Source organism: Arvicanthis niloticus, chromosome 13 (genome assembly GCF_011762505.2).
Source record: "Arvicanthis niloticus isolate mArvNil1 chromosome 13, mArvNil1.pat.X, whole genome shotgun sequence".
NCBI classification, from domain to species: Eukaryota; Metazoa; Chordata; class Mammalia; order Rodentia; family Muridae; genus Arvicanthis; species Arvicanthis niloticus.
Window position 1 is genome coordinate 58,332,515 of NC_047670.1, and position 12,899 is coordinate 58,345,413.

Consider the following 12,899-nt stretch of genomic DNA (forward strand, 5'->3'; position numbering starts at 1 on the left):
GAAGGTTGTGCATGTAAAATATCAAATCTTCACAGCTCAAACTTACATCCACAGGCCGTAGCAAGAAGGTGGCATCAACAGACACGTGCACCTGTGACCTATACAGTTGCATTCTGACACCACAGCACAGTGTGAGGCCGCTAGCCCACAACACACCTTCAAGGTTCTGAAGGACAGTGGGACTTCTTAGAGAGGTGTCAGTCATTTATAAAGTCATCTTCCAGGCACTCTGGCAAGAGCTCTAGGAGAACTAGCCAACCCAGACAAAGTGGAGCAGCCACTAAGAGAGAAGAGGCTTTGGTCCATTTTCTGTTTCTATTATTTCTATTTTTCTGTTTCTGTTATTTCTATTACTAAATAACACAGACATCATTCAGTTATATATATACATATGCGCCATTTATATAGAGTACAAGTTTATTTCACTTACAGTTCTCAGGGTTATAAAGTTCAAGGTTAGACGACATCTGCATCTGACAAGAGCCTCCTTGCTGGTGGAGACGCTGCAGAATCCAAAGGATGCAGGGCTTCATCTGGCAAGAGGGGCCACCTCCAAGAACCAGCACTGGCTGGCTTTGATAACAGATCTACACTCGGGATAACCGATGGATGTATTCCTGAATCGTAAATGCATTGGGGCCACACAGTGAGTCCTTGAGACATAGTCATCTCTTCAAGGTCCACCTGGTCCCACCTCTTGATTCTTCATCATGGGGACTAACTTTTCACCTGAGATTTTCCTCCCAGGGGACATTCAAGACTCGGCAAATACACAATAGGACATGAACCCCATCCAGGAGGCAGATAAAGATATACCAGAGGGGTGCAGAGACACTGAAAGGCTACGGGCATGAACAAGGTGTGTAGAGCCATTGCCCCAGGGATTGGCAAGGCTCCAAAGGTGTGCTGAGAGATGTCACAACCAGACCCCCTGTGTTGCTGTGCTAACCAGTTAAGAACAAGAAGCCTGGGACTGGGAAGATGCTTTAGTGGGTCACTTGCTAACCTTTACCGTGCTGCCACCAGGATCTGAGCTTCATTTCCGGAACCTGTGTTAAAACCCTGGGTGTGGTGGTGCACACCCTTAATCCCAGGGCCCAGAAGGTTGAAACAGGCAGATCCTTGGGGCTCCTTAGCCGCCAGCCTCCTCTAATTGACTCACAGGAAGAGGTCGAGGGCTGCCAGCAAGTGGGTGTGGCCAGGCATAGTGCCAAGGTCTTACACAAGAGGCAGAGAGCAGTTAGTTTTGTTTTCTTTTATTTTGGTAATTCTGGGGATTGAAACTCAGGGACCTTTGTGTGCAAAGAAAGCACTCCACAATGGAACTATATCCCAAGTCCCTCATTAAAACAAAATACGGAATAAGATGATAGGTAGAATTTAGCCGGGCACAGTCGGAAAAAACAATATAATACGCAGCTCAGATTGGCTGTCATACCCCTGTCTCAGCCTCTCCCATGTGAAATACAAGCACGTGCCAACACTGTGGCATTCGTTGTCTGCAGAACAGTGGCCTGTCTGCGATGCCCAGAGCAGGGATCTTTCCCCTCTGCGTCCAGGCCTACCATGGAGAGAGAAAGAAAAAAAGAGGGGTGCCTGGCTGAGGGCAGGCCTGGGAAGCCAGGGTGCCTCCGGGTGTGGCGCAGGGAGGGGCGGGGCGAGGCGGGGTCAGCGGCTACCAACCTCTGTGCGCAGTGTCCTTCACAGAGCAGCCAACGACTGCGGGAGTGAGGCTGTGGATAGGTGAGACCCTGACAGCGGGGAGCTAAAAGGGAAACTGAGACCAAGATCAAGTGGGCGGGACTCCTCCCGAGATTGCGCTGCTGAGAGTGGTTGGCCTCTGGGGTCAGCGGCCAAGGTTCTGTGCCTCGGTGGGGCAGGGGCCGATTACTGCTGCCGGAGGCAGCTGGGCGGAGAGAGGAGGGACCCTCTGGCTGCTGGGAATTCTGCTTCCCTTGCAGGAAAGTGCTGGGATTCGTGGGAAACTGAGACTGTGCAAAGGCAAAGCATAGAAGCCAGGACTTGAGCCCCAGCTCAAGAGACCAAAGCCTGCTCCTCCTGCGTGGGTGGTGTGGACGCCTCGTGTCTGTGCCTGGCTGTGGCGGGCGGGGCTGAGAGCCGCTAGCTTCCAGAAACTCCTGATAGTGGGTACCTAGGGGGTGAGACGGACAGACAGCAGGCTTGCTTTTTAAGCTTTTCTCTGATCAGCGTTTTCCGGCTTCTTCTGTTTGTGCTCCCCTTGTTAGGGGTTGTGCAAATGGCGCCTGAAAGCCAGTTTTGTTTGAAAAAGTTGCCACTCCGCAACGCCATTTCCCCACACCCCAGACCTCACGATGACCAGTTCCTGCCGGTCCTAACCGACCTATTGCTGGCACTGTGATTACTTTCAGAATGAGAAAAGCTGGCAATAGATATAAGGAGGATTTGCAAGTTCGTTAAGAACCAAAAGTCCTAAAATTCCTCGGGACAGAAACGGCTCGCTGGAAGGAAAGCTCAAGGATGGGGAGGAGCTTCGCGCAGTGGAAGGAAGAGGGCGTGGCTGGCTCCCTCCTGTTTCTGGGTCGTAGTCTCTAGGGAAGTCCCAGAGCAACAAGTACCCCAGGCCCATTGGCTCCGTCCTAGCTTCACAGACTCAGACGCTGAGTAGCTGGTCTAAGGTTGCCTAGCCAGGTGTGAAGGATTATGGAGGCTGTAGACTCCAGCCTAGGAGAGGGAGGGCTCAGGAATCCTTTCTGGCTATCCTACTAAGAGGTGGGACTCGAGGCTCGATGGAGTGACTGTGCTAACTATGGAGAAGGTAACACTGTTGGCCTGAGACCCATCAGACACTGAGAAGAGTAATGACAAGCCTGTGGACCTGATCCTTGCCCAGGGCACTGTATCCCAAGATGAGGTGACAGAGCTATCGGAGAATGGCCATGTGTCATTATGGATGTTAGAGATATCAACCTGGGATGTTTTACAGTCTTCCCATCAGTTTCTTCACTTGGAAAGTGACACTAGCAATAAACTCCCTTCAGGGACTGTGGATCAAAGAGAGGTGTCTGACTCCTGCCCTGTGGCCACTGTGAGGAATACATGAAGATTGAGCAAAAGAGCCCTGAGAGTGTCTTTGAGTCAGGCTTGGCTCCTCCCCTGAGGTCCTGGGGTGGTGAAAGTGGAGGAGGCTACCACCAGCCTGCTCTGCCTCGTCCTAGTCCATCTGTCTAAGATGCTCTCTAGAAGTGGAGAAGTAGCCGTCTCCTCCCCTAGAGAAAGCAGCTGAGTGATCCTCCCACTGATAGTCACAACCCTGTGTGGAGTTTTCCAGGGAGGTCTTGCTGTCCTGTCCTTCCTTCCTGGAACACCCCAAGGACCCTGAGCAAGCTGGTAACAGGGGGAAGCTTGGGATGCTACGTGCTTTCTAGAAGAGACAGAAATAAAGGGTGAGTGGGCAGCTTTGCCCCCTCTGAGTATCCCTGTCCTGCCCTCTATACCATTCTGGGACTCCACCCTGAGCTGATCTCCTGCCCAGCTCAGCCTAGCCGAGGGGTGACTCAGCTTCGTGGGCCCCACCCCTGTTTGTCTACCACCCCTCCATGTGGGTGACTCAGGAACTGGGCAATCTTCAAGAGGCCCCTGGAAGGTCCCTGGCCCAACTTTCTCCTTCAGTTTCAAGGAGACTGTCCTATTTTGTAACTTTGGATGAAAATAGGGGGTCCTCCCTTTGATCCCCTTAGTGCAGCAGAGCATAAAGATAGAATAGCCATCGCAGGGCAGGGAGGGTGGGAGTAGGAGCCTGGGGTTCAGTGTCTTGTCCCTAGATCCTGTCCTTATGGTATGTCCTTGGGACAGCCATCACCCTATCAATAGAGACTTTGGTTGGTCCTGACTGGGGACTTCCCAGACACAGAGAATGCCCCCTTCCCATTGCTATGATGAAAGCACTTTCTTCCTCAGGGCCATGGTGAGAGGGAAGAGGTACTACCAGTGGGGGTATAAGACTGGCAACCCTCTAAGGTAGGGTTCTCAGGAAGGAAGCCAGTCACACAGGCTCTGACCTGCTAGGGACTGTTCAGAGAAGGCAGCTGCTGAGGGGCCTAAGGGACTTGCTGGTTGTGGGGAAGGGCAGGGCTGGGTTGGAGCAAGAATCGAGTACCCAGAAGGCACTGGTTTCTTTGTGGGAAATGTACATGTTGTCAATGGCTGGGGAGACAGCAATATCATTGACTTGTGTGATTTCAGGCTGTTAGTTTACATTTGGGGAATTTCACCTCAGTTAATAAAACCCATTGTCAGGAGTGATGGTGCTTGCCGGGTAGTCCAAGGGCTTGGGAGGTTGAGGTAGGAAGACTATCAGTTTGAGGCTAGTCTGGGCTATGTGATGATTATCTTTGTGCCCCTATTAAAAGAGGAGAGGCTGGCTGAAGAGATGGCTCAGTAGTTAAGAGCATTGACTGCTCTTCCAGGGGTCCTGAGTTCAATTCCCAGCAAACAGATGATGGCTCACTACCATCTGTAATGGGAACTGATGCCCTCTTCTAGTGTGTCTGAAGACAGCTACAGTGTACTTGTATACATAAAATAAATAAATAAATCTTAGAGAGAGGGAGAGGGAGAGGAGAGGCGGCAACAGTATAAACCAGGCTATAGCAGTACAGGCCTATAGGCCTGTAATCTGAGCCCTTAGGAGCTGGGAGGAGGAAGTAGGGTGATCTTGCATTCAAGGGTAACCTGGGCTATAGAGTGAGTTCCAGGCTAGCTTGGGTTCCACAAAACAAACAAACATCAACAAAACCAATTGAAAACCCTGACAGGTGTCCCCACGCCATAGATCAGGAGTGGTGCTGTGAAGGGGACCTGGCAACAGGACCTTAAGTAGGGACACTGATTCCTTTCCTTCTCCCTCCCTCACCTCCTCTTAAGTCCCTCTGTGTATACCATGCTGATACAGACTTCTCTTGCCTTGGGCCCCGGTGCTGAGGGATTACAAGATGTACTTCAGTGCTGGGAGGGACAGTGCAGTTTCTTGTTTAAACTTTGACAAATGCACAAATGCAGAACAAATGACCCACAGGCTCCATCTACCTCCCCCTGTTCTCAGAAACCAGAGATACCTTCCCCAGTCTGTTTCTCATACCCCGAAGTATACCCTCCATTCAGCTTCTCATTTCCCCAGGTACTCCCCCCTATTCAGCTTCTCATTCTCTAAGGTACTCCCCACCATTCAGCTTCTCATTCCCCCAGGTACTACCCCCATTCAGCTTCTCATTCCCCAAGGTACTACCCCCATTCAGCTTCTCATACCCCCTGGTACTACACCCCATTCAGCTTCTCATACCCCCAGGTACTACCCCCATTCAGCTTCTCATTCCCCCAGGTACTCCCCCCATTCAGCTTCTCATACCTCCAGATACTCCTCCCATTCAGCTGCTCAGACACTCAGGTACCTCCCCCCACCCCATTCAGGTTTAGGTTTGACCTCTAGAACTTGCCACCTTCCCACACAGGCCCCAGTGAGCCCACCCTGCTTCCCATCATTCACCTTCTGCAGTTCCGGGCTTCCTCCCCCATCTTCTTCACCTTGTGAGCTGATGCTTTCCAGGGGCCCTGAGCACTGTCAGTCTTTGTACAGAAATCTCCTCTTGAGGTTCCTCCTGGTGTCTCTAGGCTAAGGCCCAGGCTCGAGGTTTGGCAAGAAGATCACCAAATGTGTCCAAGGGGACTGTGATGTCCATGTCCACTGTAGAGATGGCAAGCTCCCGGTCATCTGTGGAAGGGACTCTTCTGAGAGTGAGAGAGAAAACCGGACATAATCAGGGCACTCAGTGCCTCATGTTGCAGCTAGCTCTCCACTCTGCCTCTGGGCCTCAGTTTCTCACAGGGGTCTCCTGTTTGCTCTACCCAGCTGACACCCAGGGAAAGCCTAATTAATGCACTGGTCATGGCCTCCTCTGGCTCCCTGGATACCACACTGCTGTGGCATTTATTAGAAAGGCGGGATATGTCCCCATTGCAGAGATAAGCAGCTTCTGAGGTAGCCCAGGCTTGCTTGAGGTGACACTGGGCTGAGCTAAGTGAGCAGGCAGTCTTGGGCAGATATTTCCAGTACCCCAGCTTTCTCAAAGGGGGATGAGTCCTGTGACTCAGTAAAGATGCAGAAAAATGCTGGTTACTGCCTTGTCTGTACTGGGAAGGGCTGCCAACCCCCTCCCTGAGAAGTAAATGTTTTGGTCTGCTTTAGGTTATGTTGAAAACAGCTGTGTGGTGGTGGCACATTGCTTTAATCCCAGCACTCAGGAGACAGAGGCAGGTGGATCTGGGTTCAAGGCCATTCTGGTCTACAGAGTGAGTTCCAGGATAGCCAGGGCCACACAGAGAAACCCTATCTCCACTCCTGCTCTCCCCAAAAGTTCATTCTGAAAACAGTTTTCAACTCATTAAAAATGTCCTCTAAGCTATGACTGGATGCCTTACGCAGGATGTTCTAAAGTTCAAGGTCTGTCTGGCCTAGAGAGTGAGTTTAAGGCCAGCCTAGTTACTTACTATTCTAGTTCACTGTCCACGGCTGTGAGAAAGTCCTGTGACCAAAGCCACTCGTGGAGGAAAGGGCTTATGTAGTTTACAGATTATAGTCCCTCGCTGAAGGAAGTCAGGGGAGGAACCTGGAGGCAGAGCTGATGCAGAGGCCATGGAGGAGTGTTGCTTACTGGTTTGTTCCCTTGCTCAGCCTGTTTTCTTGTACAACCCAGGACCTCCACCTCCTCAGGACTGGTACCACTCACAGTGGACTAGGCTCTCCCTCTTCAATCATGGATCAGACAAAGGCCCCACAGACTTGCCTACAGCCAGTCTTCTGATAGAGGCATCAAGTTAAAAAACAAAAACAAACAAAATCTAATTAGGACACTTATCAAGATCTTGTCTCAAAACAAAAAAGTAAAAAGAGATCTGGGCATGCAACACAGTGGTAAAATGTTTGTCTGGTATATATGAGCATTTTTCTAAGCCGTGGTATATGCGATGCATAGGTTTAGCGTTCTCAGAACCAACAAGAAAAAAAAAAAGAATAAGAAAAAAGTTCTCTTCCAGGTTAGTGGTACAGCTCAGAATGCTTGCCCGGCATGCCAAACACTTTATAAACAAAGAAATAAGTCTTCTGAAGCTCGGAGGGAGTGTGTGAGACTCCTCTGTTCTTGAGCACAGGATTAGCTACTTTTCTGTTATTTTGATAAAACACCAGAACCAAGGCAAGTTATAGAAGGGAGAGGTTAGAGGGATAAGAGTCCATCATGGTGGGCAGGCACGGCAGCGGGCAGGCATACTGCAAGGAGCAGTGTAAGACTCTGACGAGCCTTAGTTTACTGGAGACCCCCTGAGGGAACAGCGCAGAGCTGGGGGATCATTGCAAAATCAAGAGGAATTTTATTGTTCTAGCATGCTGGGGTCATCCTGCATCCAAAAGGAGAGGCGACCCCAGGCAGCTCGGTCAGCCGGACCTTTATACAGTCTCCAGGGGTAGCATAGAGAAACAGCAGCTAGGCACAAAATGATTGGTAGAACAGTGTGACTTTTAAACTGATTGGTCTTTAGAGAATGAGGTGGCAGGGACTTCCCTTGTCTGTGGATGGTCTGTCCTGTGGGATGTGTCCTTGTGCTCTGGGCCTCCCCCATCTGCAGGTCGGTCCCCACCCCCTGTGGTCTGAGGAATGTTAATTAGCCTCTCTCTTCCGGAGGAGCAAGTGTTCTAAAGTTCCTGAGCTGACCTCTTCAGCAGGAAGCTCATGTCTTCAATCGCAAGTATGAAACAAAGAAATCAAATTGAAGGAGGCAGGGCTTTTGGCTTTCAAAGCCTGCCCCCCAGTGATGGAGGCCACACCTCCTAAGCCTCCCCAAACAGCACCACCAACCAGGAACCAAATATTCAAATCACTGAGCCTATGGGGGACAGTCTCATTCAAACCACTACAGGCAGTGAGGTTGTTTTTGTCATACTGTAGATTGAACTCAGGGTCTTGTTAATGGAGCCCTCTGTACCTACCACTGGGCTGTTGTGTATAAGATTGTTTCCATCCTTCCCTTTGTGTGTGTGTGTGTGTGTGTGTGTGTGATGCGATGCACGTTTGTGTACAGGCATGGACCTCTGGCCTCCATCAGGTGGCTTCCTCGGTAGATATCCCCTTTATTGAGTGATGTAGAATGTCTTGTTGAACCCAGAGTTTGCCAGTTCCCGTTAGTTTAGCTGACTTGCTCTGAGGATCCTGTCTCTGCCTCCACAGTGCTGGAATGACAGGTGGATTACCAGACCCACACAGCATTCATATGGATTTTTGGGGATCCAAATTCCACTTTTCACACTCTGCATAGCAAATGCTTTACCATACTGAGCCACTTCCCCAGGGTGGCTTCTTATCCAACAAGCAGACACCTGGTTCTCCAGTTACTAACAGTGTGTGTGTTAGTGGGAACTATTTTTCGATGGAGAAACTGAGTCCCAGTCCCAGTACTGACTGGCTTAGCACTCCTATAGCAAGCAGAGGAACAGCTGCTATAACTTCCACACCAGGGTTTCCCATTCTCAAGCTCACAGGGCCTTAACTTCAGCTCAGAGATTGGCTGCAAAGGGCCTGAGACCAGCTCTAAGACATGAAAGAGGGCTGGGACCCAGTCTTGATTGTTTTCCTGCACATTCATGTGTGTAACTTTGTGATCAGAGCAGAGCCTGGCCTAGGCTGTCCTCCTCCTCTGGTGTATGGGGTTGGCGTCTGAAGATCATGATACTCTATGCTGCCCCCTGGGGACACTAAAGTAGATAGCATCTATATTGTGCATAGATGGAAACAGGATTGAAGCGACTGCTCTGAGGTTATGGTAGGTGAGCGTGGAAAGAGGATTTGAGAGAGCCAAGCTTTGCCAGTTGCCAGTCACCAAGGGAATGAATGAATGGTGGGCTGAAGCCCTGCAGCACAAGGCACCGACCTCCCAGCATCCCCAAGTGACACTTAGCCTGAGGTGAAGCAGAACTGACAGAGGGACAGAGAGTAGAGGTCACATCAAGAGACCCCAGATAGAGGGTGAGGTGAAAGAACAGATGCTTGCAGCTGAAGTAGGAAGAAGGTGGGTGGAGCCCTAGTGGCACCCCTGGGCAGGGGCATGAGTGTGGGTGGAGTGGGGACTTCACTTTCCTTCCTCACCCACCAGGAATAGGTGGGCTGGCTAATCCTGGGGAACAGGACCCCAGAGGTGCTGAAGGCGATGATGGATTGGGTTCCCAAGGTTTTGTAGAAGTGCCCTCACCCCCACCCTGTGTTCTCTTTCAGATCTTTCCAGAACAGCAGTTGCAATCGCTATGTCTCAATCCTGGGTGCCCGCCGTGGGCCTCACTCTGGTGCCCAGCCTCGGGGGGTTCATGGGCTCCTACTTTGTGCGTGGAGAGGGCCTCCGCTGGTATGCTAGCTTGCAGAAACCCTCCTGGCATCCTCCTCGCTGGACCCTGGCTCCCATCTGGGGCACGCTGTATTCAGCCATGGGGTAGGTGGTTGGAGGCACTACCATGCAGTGCCCTGGTCCCTCTGGAATCAGGCTGGGCATTGAGTGCCTTTGCAGAGGGAGGCCCATGGACGGAGTGGCGTCATTTCCCATTGAGAAAGAAAGGGTGGTGAGGCTGCCAACCTATGCACTGCAAGACTGAACTTTTTCCTGCTTGCCTCTGGGAACCCTTCCTGGGCTCAAACTACTGAGGCTGTCCCATGTATAAAGGTCAGCGTGAACAACAGCAACATGCGCCAAGGCAAACACGAGGCAGCCACAATCTTCTGGTTGTACTGTACAGCACCAGGCCCTGGTGTGGTCCATTCCCATAAGCCCTCTGCAGCTGTTGCCTCATGGCCTCAACAGCCTGCAATGACCAAACTGCCACTTGCGTGTCCCCTCACACCCCTAGCCTACATTCTGTAGCCACATACTGACTTGGGCTCTCAACTCAAATCTCTGTAGCCATCTTGTAAGAAATGAAGGCCCAGAGAGGGCAAGCAGCTTCTTTGAGATCATACAGAAGTCAGTAGCAGGGCATACTTGAGCCATCGCCGGGTGGTCTCAGAAGAGGGTACTCTTCTTGGCCTTGCCCTGTGATGTCCTGACTGCTTGTCTGTTTCAGGTATGGCTCCTACATAGTCTGGAAAGAGCTGGGAGGTTTCACAGAGGAAGCAATGGTTCCCTTGGGTCTCTACACTGGTCAGCTGGCTCTGAATTGGGCGTGGCCCCCCATCTTCTTTGGTGCCCGACAGATGGGCTGGGTAAGTTTGGCTGTAACTTGACTGTTGGGTCATTGGAGATGGCCCTGGGAGAGCAAGTGACATCACACCCCAGATGGGGTCAGTATCTATAGGTCATGGGGGAGGCCTGCAGTCCCTTTAGGAGTTCTGTGAGTCTGGTGCAATGGAGCCTCTGTAGTCCCAGCTCTCAGGAGGCTGAAGTGGGACAATTGGTTGAGCCCAAGAGAGGGCTAGGCTAGCCTAGGTGACAGGGACCTGTGTACTAATGCCATCTCAGTCCATCTTCTCTCCATGAAGAAAGTCTGGAGGGTCAGGCTGAAGTGGTTGGGGATGCCATCTTGGGTATAGAAGCAATGGTGTGAGACACTAGCATTATATCTGGTGCTCTGTGTTCTGACACATGAGGACAAAATCTCTCCTTAAAAATGTTCTTGTTCAGATCTGGTGATACATGCCAGGCCTTTAGTGCCAGCAGAGGCAGGAGAATTGCTGCAAGTCTGACATCCTGGTCTATAAAGCTAGTTCAATGTCAGCTAGTCAACACAGTGAGATCCGCTTTTAAAAAAAACAAAAAAGGCTGAGCCACTGTGTGTGTGCCATAGCTAGAGCTGTCTGGCCCCTACACTGGCCTCCCGGGTCAGCACTTTACAATGTTGTATCTTCAGGTCAGGGGCCTTTCAGCTGCTGCTCCCCTCTTGGATATGCTGTGTCCCCTTGGGGCTGTCATCCATACTTCACACATGGCACAGTCAGGCAGGGATTTGCAGACAAGGAAACTGAAGCTGAGAACAGAGGCAAGCATCATACCCTAAGGTTCACTAGGGCTAAATGAGGCTTCTAGACTTGGCAAGGCCTTAGTCTTTACACCTTCTGTCTTTGCAGGCCTTGGTTGACCTCCTGCTTGTCAGTGGGGTGGCAACCGCCACGACTGTGGCTTGGCACCGAGTGAGCCCTCCGGCTGCCCGCTTGCTGTACCCTTACCTGGCCTGGCTGGCCTTTGCCACCACGCTCAACTACTATGTATGGCGTGATAACTCCGGCCGGAGAGGGGGCTCCCGGCTCGCAGAGTGAAGGCACCCGGCCATCAGGAACGTGCCCCTTCCAGTCAGGCACCACGGGTAATGGCCAACATGCTTTTATGACCATTGGGCCTGCTGGTCTACCTGGTCTTAGCCCAGGAAGCCACCAGGTAGGTCAAGGTGGTCAGTGCCAAGTCCCATGCAGGGACATTTGTCCCCATCTTTCTGCACTGCCCCAGGCATGCCCTAGGAGCATAGGGCTTTTAAAGTTAAATAAAGTCTCTAACTGTATGTGTAACAGACTCTGTACTTAGTGGGACATCTGGCCTGTTGGACAGGCCGACAGTGGCTATGCAGGATGGCTCTGCTGCTGAGGCTGGGTCTGTCAGGGCTGTACCACCCATGTTCTCCACCTAGGGTGACCCAACCGGCATGAAGAAAGTGTCCAGTCCCAGCGCCCTTTCATATGGGTACTGCCTCAACCTGCTTCCATATGCCTCATGGGTATAATATATGGTCTCTACAGGGCACAAATGACCCATCAGGTACCACAGGCAGTCATGCTGGACACGGATGGGTAGTGCACCCAAGACTTGGGAAGGGCTTCTTGGCAGTGCTCTCCCATTGCCAGGCATGCATATCATAGAGCTCCAGCAATTCCCCAGTGTTCTGCTGAAATGGGGGGTCATTTGCCACCTACAGATGTGCCTCCCTTGCCCACCACTGGAGGCATCCTCTCTTCTATGCTGTCACCAGCTCTTAGGACAATAGCTTTCTGCAACCTTTAATGAGAAGGGCACTTGGCCTGCTGGTTTAGACCAGTCTCTGGTTTGTGCTCATTCCCATAGCACAGGTCTCAACTGTTTACACACTGATGTCCCCAGGCAACTGGCTAGAGGACCTGGGTGGCCAACTATCAGCATGGGAGCCATGTTAATTTAAGATTAGAGGGAGCTGTCAAACACTTCCGTTTGTGGTCAGCCACTGGCATCTCCTTGGAGGGCAAGGAAGGGCCTGCAGGGCTCAGCCTCCTCCTTCCTTCTTCGGCAGCACTGCTGTGGCTGCCTGGGCTCTCCAGCCAACTGCACGTGCCCACCTTGGTCATGTGCTGGCCTTTGGTGACCCCTTAAACAGAGAAAGCGATCAGGGTGTGGATGAATACCAGGAAGATTTGTCAGTGATATAATCACTGTCTACAACTGGCTGATGGCCAGGCCTGATGCTGGGCCCGCTGGCACATGTGAAGTACCTGACTTCTTTGGAAAACCTTTAAATTGTATTTTTGTGTGTACATGCATTTCCACTCACATGTCCCATGGTATACACATGGAGGTCAGAGTATGACTTGTTGGTTCTCTCCCCTGTAGTTCCCGGGAGGTCTTCAGGCTTGACAGCAGTCATTTTTTTACTTGATGACCCTGTTAGCCCCCAGAGCCTCTTAACCACCTCATGAGTTGTGACCTCTCACTCCAACTCCAGAATAAGTAGGTAACACAGAGAATGCTATTTCTCAAGAATACCAGGTGGGGCCAAGCCTCAAACCCTGTGACCTCAAAAGCCCCCTTGGGTTGGTGGTTTAGACAGGTCGGCTCAGAGCTCTTCTCCAGCTTGGAACTGGGACTCTCAT

General features: G+C 51.4%; 1 protein-coding gene across 1 annotated transcript; it reads left to right on the top strand.

Moving 5' to 3' along the window:
* The first annotated feature begins 1,587 nt into the window (after positions 1 to 1,587).
* Tspo (translocator protein) lies at positions 1,588 to 11,563 on the top strand. Its single transcript, XM_034515956.2, has 4 exons — positions 1,588 to 1,743; positions 9,300 to 9,510; positions 10,136 to 10,274; positions 11,136 to 11,563. The coding sequence occupies exons 2-4, from the start codon at positions 9,329 to 9,331 to the stop codon at positions 11,322 to 11,324; spliced, it is 510 nt and encodes a 169-aa protein (XP_034371847.1). The 5' UTR covers positions 1,588 to 1,743; positions 9,300 to 9,328; the 3' UTR covers positions 11,325 to 11,563.
* Positions 11,564 to 12,899: the final 1,336 nt, after the last annotated feature.